Source organism: Hippoglossus hippoglossus, chromosome 19 (assembly GCF_009819705.1).
Source record: "Hippoglossus hippoglossus isolate fHipHip1 chromosome 19, fHipHip1.pri, whole genome shotgun sequence".
Taxonomy (NCBI): Eukaryota; Metazoa; Chordata; class Actinopteri; order Pleuronectiformes; family Pleuronectidae; genus Hippoglossus; species Hippoglossus hippoglossus.
Genome location: NC_047169.1, coordinates 20,658,992 through 20,683,255, shown reverse-complemented (window position 1 = coordinate 20,683,255; position 24,264 = coordinate 20,658,992). Strand labels below are relative to the sequence as shown.

Genomic DNA, 24,264 nt, shown 5'->3' with positions numbered 1-24,264 from the left:
GGATCAGGTGAGTTCTGAACAATCCCTTAGTTATGCTGCTATAGGCCTAGACTGCTGGAGGAACTCCCATCATGCACTGAGCACTTCTCTCTCTCCCGCTCTCTGACTCCACATGCAATCTCACTGCTTTGATGACGACCTCGACAGCATGCAGTTGAATGGTCCAGAAAAAGTTAGTAAATGAATCTTGAGCCAGGATTCTTTTTGTCAGATTTATTCACCATCACTGTGACTTACTTGTGGGTCTGGGCCGGCAGGTGAGGCTGGTAGCTGAAAGTCGGCTGCCTCTGCTGAGCCTGGGCCTGCGGAGAGTGTGTGTGCTGCTGCTGCTGCGTCTGTGGATGTGCGTGAGAGTGTTTCTGCTGGCTGAGGATCTGCAGCTGCAGGAAGAGCTGCTGCTGCTGCAGGAGGCGGGCGTACGCCGAGTCCATGGGCGGAGGGGACTTCTCGGCCTTCTGGTCCGGAGGAATGTACTGGTGGTACTTGAGCTTCTTCACCTTGGGCTTCACATCTTTGGGTTTCTTGTGTCGGTTCTTGTCTGACGTCTTGGACTGTTCGGAGTGAAGAGGGCGAGACAGTGTGAGCGTGCGATGTTCCATAGGAATGTGCAAATGTTTTAAATGTGGGTAAGTCAGTGGAAGCTCAGAGGTGTTTAAGAGTTCACTGACCTTGACAATAGCAGGAACAGGGATGGGGGGAGTAGCCACACTGTTGTTGGCACCGGACAGCCCTTCATCCTGGCTCTGATCAGGTGGGTCTCTGGTTGCTCCCCCCTGTTGACACATAAAAACAAGATATATGATTCTGCCAAGTCATATATTTATATTTTCTTCCAGTCTGACTATCAGATAGTTCCATGCGACTTAATTCCTCTCTGTATCCATCCAGAGCAACTTCAACACAGCAGTTCTTTCTGTTTTTTTAGGCTGAACTGGACAAAACAGGCCATTTCAATATACTCCCTGAGGATTAACAGATGAGATCATCCAATCATTCTCTCACCCTTTACATACTTTATTTGTTTTATAGCTTCATTTTAAAGCTGGAGAGTGGGATTAATACGTACGGAGGATTATGGTCAGTTATATTCAAGCCCTCGTCAAGTGAGTTCCCTCAAAGCTGATTGAGCCAATCAGGTATCAGGCTGTCTCTATATTGTGCAGCAACAATGACAGGAGCCACTCTGCCTGTATGACGACTACTTTTATACTTTACTATAGTTTGCCGATAATGCTCACATTGTTTCACTTGAGTCAAATTTGGAAGGACTTCCTTTCAGTGGAGTAGTTTAACATGGTGGTTCTGTCACTTTTACTCGAGTAAAGGAAACTTTCAAACTATCCGACAGTGTTGTTGTGATCTGTTTCGAGACTTTTCAATTTGAGTGAAAACATGAAAAAGTAAAACAGTTGTTGCTGAAGCATTTGCACACTAGGAGAACAGTTCCACCTTCGTCTTTATGATACTACCACTACTACTGCTACTGCTACTGGGCGGCTGTGGATCAGGCGGTAAAGCGGTTCGATCCCAGTCCCCCCAACTGTGCTTAATAATACCTTTTATTAATAAAGGGCTCAAAGACACTTTATATAGTGTAAACAGAGAAAAGCAAATAGCTATAAATATGAAATGCACGTCATAATCAGACATTAAAAGCAGGTCTGAAAAGTCAGGTTTTGAGTAGTGTTTTGAAGGTGGAAATAACAGTGGAGTCTCTGATTTGGATTTTGTTTTTATAATATCCCATTCCAATGACGAAGGCCTCATGCCAAATGACGCTAAACAGACCACAGTATGATATAAATAAATAAAAACCTAATTTAATTTGTTTGATTTGATTGATTCTGCACACATAGACTTTTTTCCCCGCTATTGTTGCCTTCCATTAGGCTTAGGTTTCACTGTTTTCTGTGCTTGCACTGATATCTCCTTCAGTTGAAATGAGGACGTGTGGAGACTGTTTGCAGGACACTCAGTTTGTAATCCAAATACAATCATTATCCCCAAAAATGCACATGTCTAGATGTTCCCTCGGCGAAACTCTTCCAGAAAGTTCTAAACAGACGTTTCCAACTGGATTCAGTTGGAACGTGTCAGAGGCACAAAGTCCAATGGACATAAACAACTCTGCTCTGGCACGAGTTTCAATCCAGCGACCGTTGCGGGATGGTGGCCGTTGGAGTGAGGTCATCGTGAGTGAGCGGTAAAAAGTCATGGAATAAAGGCAGCTGGAATGTGACACCTGCCCAGTTCAACTCAGTGCAACGGTCAGCTGAGCAGAGGAGGCTGGTGACGCAGTTCACTCAGCCGCCACAGGAGGGCAGAACAACCAAAGCGGTGGGGTTGCCCGACAAGATACAGATGGAAGGGACCAAAGAGGCATTGACCGTTGTGTGATCTGTTACCTGTCGTGGGCTGGTGAGGGCAGGTGAGGACGAGGAGGAGGGCGTGCTGCCCACGGCCTCCGATGAAGGACAGGCTGAGCCCTGGGACTCGTCACTGTGGTGCTGCTCTGGAGACAGACTCTCGCTGCTGCTGTCCTCCTCGAATGTGTAAGAGTCTTCCTGCTTCGGGAACTTGCCATGGTTTACTGTAAGAGGAGCAGACAGACAGGTGAGGGGGGGTCAGTCAGCTGGAATGCATTATTGACTGCATTGCACACAACTGGTTTTAAAGGTGATCAGATGTGGGTCGAACCCCAGCTGCTCCCGAGCAAGACACTGCCCAGGATGCTGAGTCACCAGTGTGGGAGTTCTAAGCCACTTGTAATGTAAAAGATCATTTTTCTGAGTTAAGTTTATTTTTTCGAATTTATACAATACTTTTCTGTTCTTCACGACCACTCAGAACGCTTCACAGTACAGTTTTTGCCATTCACCCATTCACACACACATTCATACAGTGCATCTCTGTGCAGCACGTTGTCGTTCACACACTGTCGGGACACAGCTGTCTGGGGGCAATTTGGGGTTCAGTGTCCTGCCTCCATGTTACGCAGAATGGGGGAGGACTGGGATCGAACGGCGACCTTCTGGTTTAGTGCACGACCCGCTCTTTCCCTGAGCCACAGCCACCCAGATCGGGTCTTAATTTGACCAATCACTTGTGTTTTCTCTGACGAATAATTGCTAACACGGAGGTCTGTTTGCCACCTGTTGATCTACGTGTGGTTCCTGCTCCACTGAAAAGGAAAACTTTCTGAATGATTGCTTTACTTTTCACGCTGTTACAGTTTCAGTTTGATTTGCTCTCTTACTGTCCAGCTGCTGCCGCTGCTGCCACAATCTACATCTCACAGCAATTAAGCAGCAGCAAGTAATTTCCCTGTAATTTGGCCGTGGGTTTGGCTTCTCATGCAGTGCACTGGACATACTGGTTGTGGTTATGTGATGCGGGGGTGGGGGGGATCTGCAGATGCAACATATGGCTGAATAAAAGTACTTCCACCTTCTCTTTGTGTGTCTTTGATTAAAACATCTGTTCATCTGTTCAGCATCGGTTGGAGTTAAGGCGGTAACGATCTTGCTGCGGAGACTGAATGTATCATCAAGTATCAGGTCACGACCAAGAAAACGGAATATTAAGCATTTCTAATATTTTCAGGTTTCATTATTTATTATGGAAGCAGAGAACCCAAGGAAAAGGGGAAAAAGGAACTCGGGGATTGTGTGTTCCATGAGATGCACATTGCAAACCGCTGCTTGTTGTGTACGTTTCCCATGTGACCAGTGCCTGTCTGTCACCGACACCTCGCACCACACTCAGCCTGGAGGTGTTACGCTGCGCGAGTGAGACACCGACACCGCCACTTTACCTCCGCCGCGCTCCTGATTGGCCGGGCTGATAGCGAGCACGGCCTCGATTGGAGGAGCTAAGAGCGGCTATCTAACGGGGCTGAAGGGACAGCGCCAGGGGAGGTGGGGGGTGGTGGTAGAGGTTGGTGGGTGTGTGTGTGTGTGTGTGTGTGTGTCTATGTGTGTGTGTGCTGAGGTATAAGATTCTCTTTTTGTATCCAAACATGTGACAGCCAGGAACAGACCCTGGTTTCAATCACAGCACCAGGCCCTTTCTGTACAACTCACTGACCCCACAATACACACAAACACACGCAGACACACACTAACAGAGGTTAACACACAGCTTAGTGCACAGTATTGTCCTAAATGCATTTCCCCCCACCTGTTGGTATTTTAACGCCTTCCCTCTCTGGCACACGCACACGCACACACACACACACACACACACACACTAACTCTGCTCTACTACACGCAGTCCAGTATGCAATGTATCCGATTTGATGTCACCGGGAGATTGAGGTGGCGGAATGGCAGGAAATCATGTGAGCCGTGCACACTTCCGCTTTTCAAGTGGCTTGATTTAGAAGTTCCAGCGGGGTCACATAGTTTTCCAACACCACCGCTCAGAGGTTGAAACAGTCATGGGGAGTGTTGTGTTGGGGGGGGGGGGGATATAGAGCTTTAAGGTGAAGGGTTAATGCTGCAGGCGCGGGGAACACAACAGCCTGGTCCTGTCACCGGGCTTTGTAGGTGGCTCTCTGAGGCCACAGACGCCTGCCGAAGCCCGAGACAAACCAGGGGCGGCGGTGGGTAACAAACATACACACAGGTACGCCCACACATTCACACACAAGGATGCACTCGAGTTCAAGCACACATCTCCACTTCGGGCCCAAATACAGCTGCTGCTCGTCTCAATAAACGGCGCTCCCCTCCTCCTGCAGAGGTAGTGTAAACCAGCCGACTGCGGCCCGCCCGCTCCTTTACGCAACATGTTTACGGGAAGCTCAAGGGGGCAAACATTAAAAAAAAGGCAAAAACACCAATCCCAGAAACGCTAGCTGTGCTGCCAAGAATGCTATGGAGAGCGTGAGTAACATGATGGCGACTGGGAGACAAACAGCCAGAGGTCAGAGCGACGCAGTGGGATGGCTGAATCCCGACGCTTCGTGCTGGTCTTAATCAGCCGTGTGCCTCAGCATGCATGCTGTGCATTTTCCTTAAATCAAACACTGGAGCTCCACAAACACTAAAGTCAATATTGTACATTGGTAAATACTCATTCCAAAGCTTTATTTTGATAAAAAATGAGTCCATTTATTGGCACAATAACAACATTTTTGGGGATCCAGACTAATGTTCTGGGGAAAGCAAAAATGTAAATAACATTCTTTGCGCAAGAAACAGAAATTAATATTTTTCACGGATAATAAATCAAAATCATTTCATCAAAGAACAAGTTTGACACCATAGAATTGAAATGTGGCTTTAAGTTGAACTGATCGATTATTAATATTTGTAAATATTTGATGAGGTACAGAGTAGATCAGCGATAAGCTTTTGGAAATAAGCAACAAACTTGGGTTGCCAGGTTGAGAAACATCCCCAGTTAAAGGTAAGTCATAATCTATCAGGGCTGCAGGTTTAATGTAAATGAGTTCTTCATACAGTTACACAGGTTTTGCCCCTCAAGTGGTTCAACAACTCAATGGGGGTTTAACTGATACTGACGCTACATACAACCTGTAAACACCTTATAAAGGGTGAAAAGCTGAAGATTTAGATTGAAACTTTACATTTAGGTGGGGAGAAAAAGAAATGCACTTCCTGGTTTTAATTTTCATCAATGTCTCATCGGATCAACGGTCAGAAAGGAATGAAACTTGGGGCGACTGTCCGGAAAATCAGATGCACCTTCACTCATGTTATTTGCATGTTTATTTGAACATGATGTTAATAAAAGATCATAAAAGATGTTTTCACCACTTGCCCGTGTGCTTTGTTTGTTTTGTTTGTTGGTTTATTTGTTAGTTCGCAGGATTAGGCAAAAAACGACTGAACAGATTTCCCTGAAACTTGGTGCAAGGAAGGGACAGTGGACAAGAAAGAACCCCTTCAATTTTGGCACAGATCCGGACAAAGAAGCAGATTCAGGCATTTTGTTTGTCACTTCCTTTGACATTACAAATGGATTTCGATGTAGTTTAATGAAGGGACTGTTGGGCCTTGGTGGGGGTCTGTGCTTTATCTAGTTTGAGTTAAATCCAGCAGTGCAGTCATTAGAGTGCATTCTTGTTTGAGTAGAGTACAAACTCCAGCAGAGTTCTTTGTACTACTTAGCATGTGATATGAACAATGGTTTGTTAATAAACACACACACGCGTTAAAACAAACTAAAGCTGACAACCAGGAGCACACATGTGGAGTGTCTCGGTTTGAGCTGCAGCAGGTGTTAGCAGTGTGTTACACTACACAGCCACGGCTCTCTCTCTCTCTGCTGATACCTGTCATTGTGTCGGCAGAGTCTAGGGGCATGATATTCTTTTGGACCAGCTCCAGGGGCCCCGGCCTGAGAGCCAGCTTCTCGTTCAGGTCCTCGGCGAGCCGGACTCGCTTTAGCCTCAGCTGGGCCTCCACAGAGGAGCCGTCTGAGGCCGGGTCTGCACAACACACAGCGGGACCACACCATCACCAACATGACACACACCGTGGGGGGGGGACACTGCTCACACGAGGCTGGGCATACTGCAGTGGTGAAAAGTGATTCTCAGGATCTGTGCAGTTTTACTAAAGAGACTAAAGTTTTTTTATATTTATGCAGTTTTATTTTCTACTGTATCACAGTTCATTTTAACTCCACTACATTTTATCTCCATTATTATTATTATTGTCATTATTATTTATGTTCATCCTTCTGTATTTTAACCATTTTCTGTTGTGTAGCATTTTGTACTTTGTGTTGAAAAGAACTCTAATATATAAATATAGATAAAGTTATTAAGATTTTTGAAGATTTCGAATTAATGCATGAATATAATTAATATAATTTAAAACTGACTGGGGCCATTCTGCAAGATAATGAGAACTTCTACATATTCTACTTTTAGGGATGTCATTTTTTCACAAAATAAAGTTAGACAAAATTTAAATCCAAAATCGAAAATCAAATTGCATGGCCTAATCCTAATCCTGAAATAAATTCTCACTGGATTTCTGGGTAAAATGCTGTTCATTCATTTTGAAAGCAGTTCAGTGTTGGAGGGGGACTTGGCTGCAAGTGAAGCATTTATAGACTATTAATGACGCTGTTGTTAACCAGCTTGACCACAATACCTCCAGAAGATTATTCTTACAACCCTGTCCATGCTTTTTTTCCTGTTCTGCCGGCTTTTTGCTCAGTGCAACTCTAATTTCCATCCATCCATCCATTACCCCAGCTGACGTGGTACACTCCAGTCAGGTTGGGCCTCTGTGATGTCACAATGTAGCTGTATTTCACGAAGTCACCAAAAAGACAGTGACTGAACCCTGCTGTATGGCCTGTTGCACATGCATTTATTGGTTATCCCTGAGGTTATTGACTTTATACAAAATCTACACAACAAATACTAATTGTATTTAATTTAAATGTTTATTGCCACTTAACCCCTGAGCCCCAGCATCTAGGGCTGTAAAGAGATGCTTTAAGTACATTATAAAATATTTATTTTGTAGTAGTATTTTCACGATTAAATATAGAAATGTGAAATTATTTTTACTTCGGTGAAGAATTCAAGTACTTCCTCCATCACTGATGAACATAAAGTTTACTGTGGTATACTGTATCTTAAACTGTACCTTAGTTCCTGCATCTTAAATTTGTTGAGGGCATTCTCTTCTCCATCTGAGCCACAGCCTGGATTTAAAGATGGTGACACGTTTCCACGCTGAATTTAAAATACCCCGGATACGAACTGCGCCATCTTGCGCATTTAGAGCCAGAGCGCGGTAGCAATCGTGGGATGAAGCTGTCGATACACGCACTCAACCAATCACGAGTCAGTCTGAGCTGTCAATCATGACGTCTCCCTCGTTTTTAATAGTAGAAAAAAAACTAAAACCAAACTTAACGGAAAAATTAACACCTAAAGAACTACCTAAAATAAGAGAATCCATCTTTCAGAAAAATGTATTTGAATTGTATATTTGCGTGACCACCAGGTGGCGACTGAGGCGCTTTGGCTTCACTTTTGGGGAGCAGTCATGCCGTCCATCTTTATATACAGTCTATGGTCTGATCTATTTTTTTTTTTCTTCCTTCATTTACAGACTTTAAACCTGCTCCTTCCAGCTGTTGCAAAAAAAGAAAAACATTTACACGTCTTCCTTCAGCCTTCAATCATCAATATTTCTGTTTTGGATCAGTTGTAATATCTGTGCAGACGCTCCTCTACCAGTGCAGTCAGACACTTTGAGTACTGGAAAAATAAACAGAGTGGCTGTAATTAAAGCGCTGCAGCAGGTGAGATTTTCCACCTTTAACAATCTCCCTCTGTTAAATCCAGAATAAATAATCAGAGCTGGAGCGAACCGGGTCTGGCCTGCAGTCTATATCTGCAGCGCCCACAGCAGTGATGGCCGCGCTGCGAGGGGAGCACACTGGACCAGTTTGATTATATGAGTGCAAGAAAGAGCAACAGCACTTATTTGGTCAAATATAATTTTAGTGGGATATTTCTGAGGGATGAAACAGGATACAGTGCCAGACTGAAATGAACGATATGGATCTTTGTGCTGGACGAGGCAGGTGGAGTATTACCGACGATGAAGAATGGCCCTGAAATGTAAGGCCTCACAAGAAATTAAAAATAATAATAATAATTTCATCATCAAAATGAGGGCGAGATGAATCTCCAACATTAGGCTCTCTTAATCTCTGATACAGAAAACATTTGGCTTAACGTCTCCTTCATACTAGGCGTTTATCTCTTCACATTAAATGGAGAGGAAGGGAGAAGGAAGGGAGGTAGAGAAGATAGATATGTCAGAGAGTGTATGAAATGAAAGAGAGTTTGAAAGTAGTAAAGGACCAAGGGAATAACATTAAGGTCAGAAATGAAAGAACAAATGAATGAAGGAAAGATTAGTAAGAAGAACTGAGACGAATGGGTTGAAAGATAAAGAGATGAAAGGGGGATGGTGTTTTTGTTTAGAAAATTAATGGATGGAAAAAGTGAATGAAAAATATGCAGATACAGATGAAATAACAAATAAAGAACAGGAATCACTGATAAAAAGTGAAAAAAGTAAAATTGCCGAAAGGGAGGAAAAAAAATGAAAGGATTGAAAAGACGAAGGGAAGAGAAACAAAGAAGAAAATTGAAAAAAAAAAAGTAAAGAATGAAAGAAAGAAAGAGAGAAAGACAGATAAAGAAAGAAAGAAAGAGAGAGAAAAGAAAGAGAGGAGAATGAAAGAGATAAGAGAAGAAATAAAGAAACAGAATCTAGGGGATTTAATTGGAAATGAGAATGCAGAGATGAAGGCCAGAAAGAGGATACATTTAAAGTAGAAATAGGGATTGGAATGAGAAGTTGGATGGAAGGATGAAAAGAAAGAAAAAAGGCGAAAGTGTTGAGATAGAAATCAAGGCTGAAAGGAGGGAGGCAGATGTAAAAAAGAAAACAAGGCAAGAGAGAAGGGGAAGGAACGAGGGATAAATGAGAGAAGGAGTGGAGGGAAAAAAAGGGAACAAGACAGTGAGGGCCACACAGATGGAGGGCAGCGGCCAAAGCAGAGGATCCAGTGTCCTGCCTAAGAGGGGAAGTGGCGAAACAGCTGTCAGCCCGCGGTCACATTGGCGGCCCGTCGCCATCCACCGGCGGGATGACATCACCTTCTGTATATAACTGAGCTTGCTCACCGAGTCGGCCCCTCACCTGTCAGCCACCGGCTTGATTTAAGGCCTGATTTGACATGGCGGGGACACATGGAGCTCTAAGTGTGTTTAAACTGTGTAACCAAACTGCCCGAAAACGTGTTCGACCGTGGCCGCGCCGGCATAACGTAACCCGATCCGGTGAGTCTGAAGCAGGCTTACGGACTTTTAAACATTCTGCAGCGGTTTTAAAAACACAGCCGCACTTTAAACCTATTGCGATACATGTACCTGCTGACTGTATCGGTCCAATGTAAACACTACACTAAGAGGTAAGACGTATGGTGCATTAAGGCAGGAATAATTCCCTTTGTGTTTCCATCCACTCAGGATTAAAGCGCTCCTGCCGTGGAGATGAAAACGGGGTGTTTTTACGCACAAAAGCGACCAGGAAAAGCACATTAAACCTGCAGCTACAGGCCCATTATCTTTATGAGGAAATATTAGATGGTGTGTGTGTGTGTTTGTGTGTGTGTGTGTGTGCGTGTGTGTGTGTGTGTGTGCATGTGTGTGAGTCAGACCTGTGGCCAGCAGGCAGACAGTGTGCCCCTATGCAGGCCACACGCCAGTCAGGCCTGAGAGGCTGGGGCGGATTCTTCAATAGCCTAATAAACACCAGATGTTCAGTTGGTAATATATACACAGACCCTGTGCCGTGTCCATCTCCCCGGCAGGAATAACACAGCGCGGCGGAGCAAGCCAGCATCTTAAGGATCGCGGCTACGGCAGCATGGAGGAGGATGCAGCTACGCCCAGAAGCATGACATTCTTTTTTGCGAGGGGCAGACATAAAGCGCCGGGAGGACATATGATGTTTGGGAGAGTGATAAGACATCGAGTGTGCGGCTGCAAGAAAGTGTGTACGAACAAATACAAGTCCTTGCAACCCTGTTCTATCTGCGCCACCGCCTGCAATCAAGAGATAAACAGCCAATTGAAAGTTCCTTTTTAAAAAACGCGCTGGCCAATTGCGTTTCTCCTTGCTGCCTTATCTTACTCCTAGAAACTGATAGGGCCTCGTCGGGCCTCTGGATTCCGTTCCCCCGCGCACTTACCAGCAGTTTATCTGGAGGCTGGAGCCTCTGTGAAATGGCAAACGGTGCCAGAGATATCATTCAACAAATCCCTGGCCTGCAGTCCAAGTCCCCAGTCCCCTTGTTTGTTCTTACGGACGACGAAAAAAAAACCTATTCGCTGGCATCACTCACTGCTCCTGTGATTGCCAAGACGACGCAGCGCTGCTTTAAAGTATGAGGAATCGATAAGATCTCAGTTTATAAGTGGCTGTCTGCTGTGTAACGTCTCATGCTAAACAAACTTTGCTTTCTCATGAATATTTGAATTTTGTGGCATGGGCCGTGTGTTGGCAGCCGACGCTAAGCGAGACAGCTGCGAGCATTACAGCGCTACCTTGACCTAAAGAACGTGCGAGGCCGTTAATCGTAGCGTCGGTAAGGATTTAAGAGTACGCTCCGTACGGTCGGGTCTACATGGTCCCATCACTATGTCTTATATGTCAGTACAAAGCCTCTTTCTTATGAAGGACAGCTCGTGCTCCATGCTGTTGTGGACGGGTCTGCCTTCACTTGGATGCGGCACTGTGCTGGAAACGGGTACAGTCCATGTAAATCTGGCTGAGCAGTGTGTCCTCCAAGACTTAGAGGCTCTTCAAGTGCGAGAGCATTCCACTGCTGTCACTCACTGGACCCGTCTGCCTGCAGCCACGCTCTGTCTGTAGCCACGCTCTGTCTGTCTCTCTGCCTGCTGGGTGCATATATCCACCTGCTTCCTCTACGTCCACCTCCGTACTTGTCACTACCTGTGGATTTATCCACGTCTCCAGCCTGGAGCGGCTCCTCTGCAGAGCGTCATCTGTCATTTTTTACCTTTTGCAAGGTTAGCAAAAATATGTTTGTTTATACATCCAGCAACAGTAGCTAGTGATTTAGTTCAGTCTCAGGCCACCTGGTGACTGTAAGCTCAGTGTTCACTCACTTTTAACTCTGTTTTTGGCCTCCACCATCTCCTGTAATAAAATATATGACTCTTTAGCTGACCAAATCTCTTCTTGTTCATTATTTACCCAAATGATGATGAGTGAAGCACTTTCCTCTTTGTAAAAGCTAGTTGTTTAGTTACTCTGGTCAGTTACATAGTGCAGTGTGTCATGAAAATCTCGCAGACTAGCAAAGATATGCACGTCTCCATCGCAACCACTTTGATTCCAAAGAAACTCTGCAGCAGATCATTTCACTGATTGGCTCCTTCTTTCTGGTTAAAGTTCAGTGATCTTCCGATTCCTGAGCTACACTCTTCTCCTCTATCTCCATCCTTCTTCCTCTCTTGTTCCCTTTCAAGCAGCTGGCATCGGATTTTATAGTTTTCATTTTAAAACTGCAACAGACAAACACAGTTTTTTTTCCTCCCTCTCTTCGTTTTACATGCCATTCAATACGTCAGACTCAATGATCTGATTCATGTGAAACTTGGGGGAAAGATGCTTCTCACAAATGCATTCCAAGATTTTAGAGAGAATACTGATTGAGCCAAGGGGACCTACGATTAAAGGGCAGATCTGAGAGGGGAAAACAGCTCAGAACGCTCAGAAGCCCAGTGTGGGAAACTGGGTTGCATGTTTCAACATTTACATTCATGTTGCTCTCCAGGACTGTCAGCACACACAATGTAAGAGTGTATTCTGATCATTAGGTGGCTGAATGGCTGCTTATATTATATTTGTATATTTAAAGGTGCACACATTAATATTGATACCGAAAATGGAACAAATGACTTGCGGTAACAAACACAGGGTGAAATATCGACTAGCCCACAACTTAAAGGATTTGGTTCAGTCTCATTGTTGTCATCATCATTTCTGTAAAAAGAAACTCTAATAAAGTCACTTTACACTACATGCCCAGCACCAGACAACCAAGCTGATATCTGATATCTTCTGAAAAGAGATGGTGGAGACCAAAAACTGAGCTTAAAGTCCTTCTGTGGCTTGAAACTCAACTTCAAAACAATGCTAATGTTGCTGGATGTATAAATTAGCATATTTATGCTATCCTTTTTTTGCTAAAAAGCAGAGGAGATTTAGCGGAGGCCCACTATCGGTTAAAGGCACAAATGGTACGCTAACATTATTGGAGCAACTGAAAAAAACGTTTTCTCATTCATCACCAGATGGAATTTGTTTTGTGGGTTTTCCCAGCACTGAAAAATCCTGTTTAAAAAATAGTGACAGTATGATCTCAGTACAGACACAATGTCCCTGTTACTCTGGATAATCCAGAAAAAAAATAGTGAGCAGTTTCTGGTGAAAATTGTTCTTATCAAGAGTAACAGGGACATGGTTTCTAGACAAAAACAATAACACAATAACAATTAACTGATGATTGCAGCTTCTCTATAAATATTGCAGATCAGAATATAGATGGTTTTGAATGTGATTTTTAAATGCTATGGACACGTTTCCATAGAGAGACATTTCATTGTCTTTGGGTTAAAGCAGATGCAACCAAATCTATGGGAAATGTCCTACTCCCCCTTTTGTTTGGTTGTCTTGTAGAACTGAGCCTTCACCTGCAAGTCTTGTTACTAACTGGAGCCAAAGTGTGATATGTTGCTTTTCTTGTTCATTGTGTATCCCTCACACTTTACGTTCATCTGCTGGAGTCACATCGCTGTCCAAAAGCAACCTTGTGTGTGTGTCTGTGTGTGTGTGTCTGTGTGTGTGTGTGTGCAGCAGCTCGGTGTCGGAGGGCGCTACTCACGAGGCATGATGCCTTGGTCTGCCAGCTGCTCTCGTGTCCTCCTCTGCTGAAGTCTTAACTGTAGCACTAAAGATGGAGGGAGGAAAAGAGCAAGAAGAAGGGCAAAGATGAGAAAGAGATGCGGAGGGACAGGTGAGGGACAGAGGAAAAAGCAGGGGGAGAGACTGAGAATTCAACCCACTTAAAAGTTATAGTCTGACTTAGAAGATTCAGCATCAAATGGACTTCACCTGCAGGCTGAAGGCATGTGGCGATTAAACAGATGCACTGTATGTACGTGTCTATAGATACATATGCATACAGACAACACAGGGGGAAAAACAACACTGCTTGCTCACAAATATTTCTGTGAGCAGGATGTAGGGAATGATAAACACAGCTCCTGGCTTTTAAACAGATCTGCTCGGCAGTGTGTGGTCCGCAGCGTGAGTGCGTGAAGTGTGCGTGCGCTGCGTGTGTGTGTGCGTAGAAGTGGTCTAGGTGGGAGTGTGGGGTCATAAACATAGAGCCTCCCCCGTGTCTGTTGGTCGGCTCGTGTCTGTGGCTCTTTTTCTGTCTTTGTCTGCGTGTTTTCCCTCCCCACTGTTATCTGAAGGTCTCCCTGTGAGATCCCGTTCCTGACGCACAAGTATGAAATGTTCCTCCTTTTCCTGCGAGGCCCTAATTACTTACTGCCTGTCTTCCCGATTGTTAATTCTCCCGCTCAGGTGGTTTATGTTGGTGCAGCTGTGGCCGCGTGAGCATTTCATGAATTTCCCTCTAAAGCTTCCAGCTTTGATGTGATGACTTTCCGAACAAGTGGACTCGGCGTCGGTGCCACATCGCGGCGCTCTCACGTCAGAGCACCTACATTACGTAACACCGGGCCCTTCCCTTCATCTGACATCTGCTTTGGTTTACACTGAGGGGGTCGCGACCTCCTGGTCACAGCATCACAGGGGGAGAACGTAGGCATTAGCCGCTGACTTAGAGGCGATCAGAACAAGTAACTGATACATCCTCCGTCAATAGTGAACACTTAGGGACAAATGCAGGGTTTTTTCTCCTCTGTCATGGAAAAAGCAAGGTGACAATGGAATGTAAGTGCTCGTGTTGAAAAGTTCTGCAGAGCTTTGATTTGAAGTCAAGGGACGGCTCTTCGCTTCTCTGTCTTATGTTCACAGACGTGAATTCTGTCTGGAAGTAGCACCGCGGCTGCGACATGTAACCACTGGGCTTACATGGGCCAAAACAGAAAATAAAATAAACAAACTAGTCACTCACAAACAATGAATATGACAATTTGCTTTCTTCAGTACACAATGTGCTCGAACAAGGAGCAGATTTCACAATATATTCAATGAATCTGAACTGAGGTCAGTGGTTCCAACCAATAATTGATGACAACGCTGCATCAGAGCTTGAGCGACAAACTGACGTTGCAGTTCAAGCCTCCTCTGACGCGAAGAGGAGCGAGACGACAATGAAATGTAACCGTTAGCGCTTTGACTCGAGGGACTTCTCTCTTGCTGCTCTGTTTTCTGTTCCCTGAGAGTCTATCAATAATTTCGGCCTGAAAAAGCACAGCGGCTGCCATATAATCAGCTCCATCTCCTGAAAGGCTTCAGCGAGACCAGAGGGTTGTCTGCCCTGATTGCAGCGCACACATGCTGTAGGAAGAGGACCTGAGCCGGGCCGAGCAATCACACAACACCGACCACACGCTACTCTGCCTCTCTCGCTGTTTTGGAAACCGTAGACATTTGTTTTAACTTTGGCACTTTTCCCCCCCCATTTTTCTTCTCCAACAATGGACAAACAAACCCTCAGCAGCATTTACAAGTTTTCAGATTTATGGCGTAAATAAATTCATCATCTGGCCACTACTTGCACTCAGTGAAATGGTGATAATCACACAGGACAGGGCAGCGTATTCAGATTTATCGTCCTCCTGTGCCTCACACGTCCGCAGCTGCCGCCACCACACGAGAAAGACACGGGCTAACAATAACAGCACGGCTCTTACACCCCAACCCCAGCGACTCAGCTCAGGAGGCCGCTCGCCTTTTGTTACAAGAATCCTCCTGAACCTTTTCCCGCAGCACAGGCAGGAATGTGTGTGTGCGACAGATGTACGAGCACCACTTGTATAACTTCTAATAAACAGGTATTCCCAAATGAAGAATTGGGTTTATTTTATTCCACGGCCTCTGCGTAAAGTGAAAATCCCCCTTAAAACAGAACTGGGGTGTTTTATTCCTGTGGTCTCGGACAGTTAAAGGCAGATTTGTGAACATGAGGCAGAGCCAACATGCAGGAGAGCCAACACTCCAACATGAAGAGACGGCTGGATTCGGCTGCTGCTCCCCTGACAATGACGTATGGTGAAAAGTGAGTACGGTAAGGTGATGTGTGAAGTGCAGCCATTGTCAGTGGAGGGCATCCAGGTTTTGCCGCTCATATTATTCCCTATTATCATCTTTGTCAGACATTCGCCAGACACACGCTGCAGTAATCACTGGAAAAAAATGAATCTGCTCTCACAAGCTTCACAGAATTCAATTCAAAGGTTTAATCAATATGATGCTGACGGAGATGTGATGGGTCAATCAACGCTGCCGCTCAATTGAAACACAGAGTTAGAACAAATTAGAATGAACATAAATCAATATAATTAACCGCAATAGCTCAGTCCTAAACTATGCTGGGAGTCGAACTTCTGTTCATTTGTGCTGCTTCACAGTCACAAGCTAACGTGACAAGTTACAGATGCAGATCCGAACCAAAATCGGGATCTGGTGAATTTGAATGTGGTTTCATAAGGGGACTGTTGGGCCTCGGTGGAGGTAGGGGCTCTACTGAGTGACCTTCGAGTTCAATTCTAGGACCAGCTACAGGAGGCTGCATAGTAGGCACCATAGTTAATGAGACCCCCATGCCACTAGCTGGGGGGTGCGGTTTGCACTTAAACTTGAATTCTTTACTGTTAATAACGTGTATGCACAGTAAGCACTTATTTCATCTTTGTGACACTAAAACAATCATTAGAACATGTTGCTTGTTATTGTGTCTTTCTATGGGGTGGGTGGGAAAGGTTGGTTTTAATGTAGGGCCCCACGGGTCCCTTTTGACTATAGGGCCCCTAAATGTCTCTTAAAATGTTTGCATTTTCCAATGAGAATAAAGCATTCATTTATATCCCACATTTTTTCCTCCCACCCTCTCGTGTCCGATCCAGAATGCTTCTTCAAATTATTACTGAGGTTGTCACGAGTACCAATGTCCCGCCACTCGCTGGATTTCTCCGTTGGTTTAGCCTAGGGTGCAACAAATAGTTCAGTTTACTGATGGCGAGTGCAGGTGCTCATACAGATACAGTGGCTTTGACAAATGCTGGACTGGGTGTGGTTGGTAGCCGACAGGTGTTTTGTGAAGAGGTTCTAATTTACTGTTCAACATGTAGCTGACACCTTGCAGTACCGATTGAAGTTATACTTGCCGCCTCTGTCACACTGTTATGTAATTGCAGGGGGCCTGAGACCTCGGCCACAGCCCCGTCGAGCTGTTAATCAAATCGGCATGAGAACTAGTCGCTAACACACACACTCACAAAACATTTGGCTCTCCGCAGGGACCACTTAAGTGAGATCTTTATCTTTCCTTTATAACTTCAACCATGCAGCAGCAGTTCCCATGGCTTTGATAATGAAGCTCCGGCGAGGTGCTGAAGCAGCGACGGTCACTGGTTTTCACACGGGGCGCTGGATGTAACTCAAGCTTCAAGAAAACTGTAAATCTTGGACAAGCAGTTCGCCTGCGACTCCCCACCCCCCGTCGTCAGCTTTTATCAGAGAGAGATTTACAGCCAGTCTCACTTCACTTACGCAGAATATTACACTCATGCTCTCATAAATTCACTCAAGCGCTCGTGTCGGTTGTAACATGCATCACCTGAGATTAATCCCTGCAACTGCAACACCAAGCAGAACAAGATGAACCGTATTACACCCTTAAAGACAGTATCTCTACATCTGTGCCATATTATCCGCAAAGAGCGCGTCGGTTAGAGCAACATTGAACCCGAGCAACATGAGTGAAAAGCCTCCTGCTATCCACCCTCTCCTGCTCCCCCGAGTGCTTGGCGTCATTTCCCACCCTGCTGATCTGCTCTAAACAACTCAAAAGGAAAAGCATCATTTACCCCCGCCATTTGGAACGCAATTACAGCTCCCAGGCAAAACAGGGAAAGGAAGAAGCGAGGCCGCTCTACAGCCACAAGTCTGAACATTCCCAGCATTGCAGGCATGTGTATGTATATCACAGAGCAGGATGTGAACCGTGTTGCCACGCTCAGTTACATTTTCCTCAGATAGGTGGCAGTGTTGGTCAGACTACACACACGCAGCGCAAACACACACGCTCACAGACAGTGACTTCAAACTAAAGACAGTTAATAAGAAAGTGTGTGTGTGTGTGTTAGTGTGTGGTCCAGGTATGATTTGTCTTCCTTATGAAGTCAAAAAGCAAGTCCCCATAACATAAATCATTAAATTGGGTGAAGACACGTTTTAAGGTTTGGTTAATGTTAGATTAAGGTTTGGGTTAGGTTAAGGACAGGTTTATGTTGAGTGTAGGTTTAGCTTAAGTTAAGGATATCGGTTAAGGTTAAGTTAATGTTAGGTTTTGGTTAAGGTCAGGTTAAGACTAGGTTCATTTTAGGATTAGGTTTTGGTTAGATTAAAGTTATATGTTAAGGTTAGGTTAAGGTTTTGGTGGAGGTTATGTTAATGTTAGGTTTAGGGTAGGTTAAAGTTATAGGTTAAGGCTAGGTTAATGTTAGGTTTAGGTGACGGTTATGTTAAGGTTAGGTTTAGGGTAAGTAGTAACGGTTAATGTTGGAGTGGTAAAGTCTCCAGGTAATCAATGTAAGTCAATGTAATGTCCTCTGAAGTCATGAAGACATGACTCTGTGTTTGTGCGCATGTCTTTCTAAAGGTATTTTGCTTCGATACCATCATTGTTCAGATCTGTAGGTTGAGCGGTAGACTGCTTCACATATCTACTTCCAGCCTGAGTGACTGAGAACCTTCACAGACACATGAGACGGAGATCAGTGGACACAAATCCCCAACAGCTGCTGCCTGTTAAAGGGAGCTTGAATCGGTGCTGTAGTCCGTACCCTTCCTCCGTTGATATGCGCAGGTACACACACAGACACACACAGACACACACACAGACAAACGCACACAAGCACCATCAGCTTCCACTTGAGCCACAGACAGATAACCTCTGACCCCTCTCCAGTGTCAAATCTGCTCTTTATCAACGTGCACAAAGCCACGGAGGGAGCAAGTCTTGTCTCGCTGGCTTCCCTCAGCCGCATCACGCAACAAGTGCACCAACCTGCCTGAGACATCACCCCCCCAAAGGTCGTGTTTTTACAAGGAGTGCCGATGAACATCAAATAACACGCCACAGCTGTAAATCCATCACGCCGCTACAGGAACACGCCGTTGGGTTCAGTACCCGGGAGAATTTCTGGCTAATGCTGGCCTCCCTTTTGGTATTCCTCATGCCGTCACATGGCCGCAGTACATTACACACACCTGTCACTTGGCTGGTGCTGCTGAAGACCACAACTCGAGTGTCAACACAACTCATCCATGTAGACAGATAAATGACATAATGCGCACAGGGTTGGCTACAAAGGCAGAGTGTTGGCAGACAAACACTTTGCAAGACTCCTGGGAATGGAAGCAGCTGTAGGCAGAAGCTGTCCACTAATAAACCTGCACACATACAAACACAGAGAAGTGAGCAGAAAGTGCACGTCAGTGGGTTGTGGGACTTACCTGATCTAAACTTGCTTCGTATCAGTATGGAGTGCTCAGAGCCCAGAAGAGTCATAATGCTTACAGTACAGTTCCAGTGTTCAAAAGTTGCAAAATAAAGTCACTCAAGAAGTGGTGCACACTTCCAACCCCCTGGCCAGCTCTGGACCCCAGGCTGAGATGAGAAGGAGCGGACCAAGCCTGCCTCATGAACAGCTCTGGAGGAAAACTATTAGAAAAAAAATTACACACACACACACAAACAGGCTTTTGAGTTGTATCTCTCTCAGCCAGTGTGCACACCAGCTGCAGCCGTCGACTCTGTGCTGCTTTCTCTTCCTGCCGCCTCCTCTCTGCTCTCTCTCCCCTAGGGGCTGATGTGGGAGTGTATCGAGTCTGTGGGCCGGTGAAGCTTTGGTCCCATCTAGCTGAGAAGCTCTGAGCAGGGCCAGGGACAGCACAGAGAGATATGCCCCAATCGGGGAGGGGCCATTCGGCCAGGGTTTCCTCTAAGCCACGCCTGCCCGAGCCTGGAGGCTGGACGGGGCTCGGCTGATGACTTCTTCCTTCCCTGCCACCAGTATAAATATATCTGCCTATCAGCTCTGCTGCCTGTCATTAGAGAGGGAGAGTGGGGGTGAGATAGTGGGAGAAAGATCAAGATAGAGACCCAGAGAGTGATCATGGAGCAGCAGTACAGCCAGGTGGGAGAGAGTGGGAAAAGCAGGGATGGCAACAAGTTTCCCTTCTTGTCTTGTGGAAGCAGATCACTTTAGATCATCAATGAATCCAATCATGACATTGACTGAAATGTACTTTCTTGGTTCATTCTCACCCTTTGATGTACTTTATGAAATGAAATCTACTGTTTCCAGTAGCAGCAGACTGAAAAAAGCTATGATAATCCACTTCGCAACACATATCCAGCCCCAAAATGGCAGGAGGACAAATTGAGCAACTAGCTGATGAACATTTATGAACATTTAGATTTGTGGGAGTCAGATATTTCCTGCAGCCTCCACTGGCAAAATAAACTAAAAGAGGCCTGAATAGTAGTTTTCTGCTGTTTTCACACCTGAAGATCTGAACCATGGCTCATTTCTTTGTTCAATTCCATCAAATTGTTTGGTTTCACATAATAATTCAGGGATTAGACTAAAGTCTGAAACATTTTTTCTTACTCTGCAAAGAAACCAAACGTTGGTTCATTTGATCTGGACAGAGACCATCGCACTACATTTTAGTCCATTGGTCACCTTTCACACCCGTTCTTCTGGTTCGGATTAAACTGAAAAGTCCGACGGTTCAGACCAAACAAGGTTGGTGTGAAATCCCCCTTAGAGCAAGACACAATCATGAATCCATTTCAAAGCTAAAAAACTAGCTCTGTGGTATTATAAGCCGTAACAACTTTAAAAAAAACAAAGGAAAAGCATTGGAGCAAGCACTCTGTATATACCCCAATCAGGTGATGTTAACTGTTTTATATGGTTTTACAAATACTATGAAGTCATTCACACCACATGAGGACAAATGATAAGTTAATCTAAATTAGCTGTAGATCATGTCTCTAATGTTATTGGCAGCAAAAGTGAAAGCATTAACGCATTATCATACAAACATTAAATACAATGAATTTTGTCACTTGATAGTGATGTCATAATAACATCATTCCCAGCATGTGAACATGTTTTTTAATCTATTTAAGCTTTAGGTCATGTCTATAGTCCTAAATGAGGTCATTTTCTGACATTACTCGCCTATAATATGACATCATAAGATACAGAATCATTTTCTGATCAATACCTTTGACTTTTGACCTTTGACTGATGGGCTCAAAAAATGAATAACCTAGATAGAACCTTAAAAGCAATATTTCAACCGAGTTTGGTGAAAATATTTTGTACATATACTCACAAAGAAGAAAAAAAACTAAATTATGCTTGCATGGCTACACCAGCGCTCAGGGTATTGATTTGTCAGTGAAGGGATTTTCACATTATTATTTCATTGACCCTGATTGGCCAAATGAAGGTTTTTACAAGTTTGTACAACAATATTATATTTTTATTTTTTATGTTTTTTCTTCTCTTTGTTCTTTCTCTTCTTATACAAACAATATATTTTATAGTTTTTTTTAATCTATAGCTTGAAGAAACTTTACTATAACTCTATTAAATTTACTATAACATAATAAAGGGCACTACTGAATGTTCCCATTCACAAAGGGGGCTTCTAAACAGGTTGTTAAAACAGGCGTATGAAGGTTCTTGTTGCATATAAGGACTGGTATAGTGCACTTTCTGTGTGTCTGGGCTTTGGTTTGCATTTATATTGTTAGATATCTGGTGAAAAATAAAAGCTGCACAGCTACATTTGGAAACATTATCCTAAATATACCTCAGTCAGTTGGTTGTGCTCTTCTCACACTTTCATTTATCGATGTACAGTGAAAGATATGATCAGCTGAGCCGGGTCAAGTCATCCAGCAGCTGAGAGGCAGGAGGTTTTGCTTATCAGCTGTGTGATAGCAGATTCTCCAGCCTGGATTCAACAAGGCATCCCTTCCTCCGGCTCCCACATACCAGCCAAACATTTGTCAGAGCAGCTCTGTGCCCACTCTCCTCTGAGGGCGGCGTGGGCCAACTGCAGCTCCTGTGCATCGCAGAGCCTCCCAAACGTCCGTCAACACAGGACGTCAGCTGGACACACCGAGGATTTGTCTGTGGTTGTTTGTAACCAGAATTCAGTCCAGTGAAGTATAGCAACTAAACATGGAAGCTAAAAACATCACAACACCACCTGAAAATCCAATACAGTAAAGTGACGTGGGACTCTCTATTTGTGTGTTGTTACTTTTTTACACAGCAGGTGTCAAATTGGTTACTGCTGAGAATGTGGAGAGGCCAAACACTGAAATAATGTACGTGTCCCTGGACCTGTCTGGCTTCCTGTCCTGACATACACTGTACAAACGGCTGCTCAATATTCATCTCATCATCATATCCTATTTTGTATTTTTTCTTATCCAATTTAAGATGTATTGACATTTATTGACAATTATTGACCAGATTATTAACTTTTATCTTTATCTAGTAGCATAGAGTAAAGCGACTGTATAACATGTATGACAGAACGGAAGAAGTGCTCCTTCTGTCTTCATTTCATTCTTCCCTCCATTGGATCTCTATGCCACTACTCTTACCTAAACATTGTCCGTCTGCTTTGTCTTTCCCCATGAGCCCCATCTCCGGCAAAACTATTGTCCCAAAGTTGTCACATCCTTAAAATATCCACTGGTTCCCTCCCCTTCTCCGTTTGCTAAATAAAAAAGAATACCAAAGAGAAGTGTGTGATTACTACGGGCCTGTTCTCCACATGGTGTAAAAAGCACAGTGGCAGGGACTAATCAGTCATCGAGAGCTTTGTCCAGCAACAGCTCACCGCTTCTGCCTCGCCGCTATCCCATTTTAATCTCTTCACACCATAAACACTGCTCGCCTTTTGTTGCTGCAGGCAACTACACACAGTGGCGGGATGCACACACCAAAAATATATAATAATTGAATGTGATAAATGACACAATTGACACAATTTCTGTTTGCTGTCAAGCTGTGCGCTGACATGTGCTGAAGCAAGCTCCAAAAGCAAGCTCAAGTCAAATATTTACATAGACGCCTCTCAGGCCGAAAATCTATTACTGACACTCTCTGGTACATTTGTCTTGTGTGTGTGTGTGTGTGTGTGAGCAGTGAGCGAACGCACACGCATAGCACACACACACGTGCACACACATACACACAAATTTGTTCATGGCCGTCTTAATTAGCAGGTGAAAGCGCTTAAAGGGAAGGTCTGTCAGAGGGTTTGACAGTGTACACACAGCGTCTTGGAGAGATTCCTGAAGAGGTCACCCAGCCCTGGCTTAATCCTCCCCTTTAATTGGGCCCTATGTCAATGGACATGACAAGTCTCATCTGAACTGTCTGGAGCCGCACATGTGTGTGCTTGAGAGTGTGTGTGTGTGTGTGTGATAGAAAGACAAAGAGAAAAGTGTCGGGCTTATATACCAATTAGACAGATGTGAGAGCACATTTTGTACATTATATATACATTAAGCGTGCAGCAGGGGTGTGATGCTCCAGCCCGCTTTCACTCTGCTGTATGATGCATATTTCAAAACATTACACATGTCATGTAATGAATCAAAAGTCTTGTATAGAGCATTTTAGAATCAGACATAAAGCAACAGGACGTGTTTATTGGCCGACTGCTCAGACATCTAGATCAAAAAATGACTGTTAGTGTTTTGGGTGATTTCTTGTGTTTTAGATAAAGCAGATGGGACTAGTTAAAAAGGCCAAAATATCATAAAAAGTATTCCCAGCAAGGGAATTACAAACAATTGTTACATATGATGTGTCTGGGATTTTTTTTTTTTTACAAGATCGTCATCACGGTCTGTTCCAATAAGTGAGGAGTCATTGGAATGTAGGGCCCCTACATTGTAGCTGCTGATAGGAACAGGCACGTATTTTAATGCCCGAAATATCTCTGATGTTGTGCCATCCCTGGAATCCAGCTGTCCTTCAGCCGTTTAGCCTGAGAGAGTGTCACAGGAGGAAGTGTACTGGAATGCACTCTCCAGTGCAGTGTGAATGGAACATGTGCTGGACACTGTGCAAGCTGCTCTGTAGAGCATGTTCTCAGCTGCTATAGTGCAGCAAGACAGAGGGAATTCTCCTCCCTCATGCTTTGTCCTGTCTGCCCATCTCTCCTGCCTGCTTGCAAGCCCACTTCAATGGAGGAGAGAGACTGAAGCAAGAAGGAGCAACGCTGAATTACCAAAGGGGCAAAGTGGCCAACCAACCCAGGGTCCAAGACACACCAAGATTTTATTTTGAGTTCGCTACAAATCATTTTGACAATTTCTACCACTAAAATCGATTCAGGCAGATTTTTGCTT

General features: G+C 44.5%; 1 protein-coding gene across 4 annotated transcripts in view; it reads right to left on the bottom strand.

Annotated features, from left to right (window-relative positions):
* The window catches only part of myocd (myocardin), a 121,382-nt gene that overhangs the window by 7,246 nt on the left and 89,872 nt on the right, over nt 1–24,264 (bottom strand). Inside the window, exons 1-6 of one of the 4 annotated variants that reach the window (XM_034569902.1) lie at nt 19,320–19,796; nt 13,489–13,554; nt 6,302–6,457; nt 2,406–2,590; nt 669–773; nt 238–551 (exon numbers count right to left, since the gene is read on the bottom strand). In XM_034569902.1, coding sequence (XP_034425793.1) covers nt 238–551; nt 669–773; nt 2,406–2,590; nt 6,302–6,457; nt 13,489–13,554; nt 19,320–19,374 — 881 coding nt within the window. In that variant the 5' untranslated portion in view covers nt 19,375–19,796. Of the gene's footprint in view, nt 1–237; nt 552–668; nt 774–2,405; nt 2,591–6,301; nt 6,458–13,488; nt 13,555–19,319; nt 19,797–24,264 lie in introns of those variants that run through there. The other 3 variants (XM_034569901.1, XM_034569903.1, XM_034569904.1) reach the window with 3 other exon arrangements.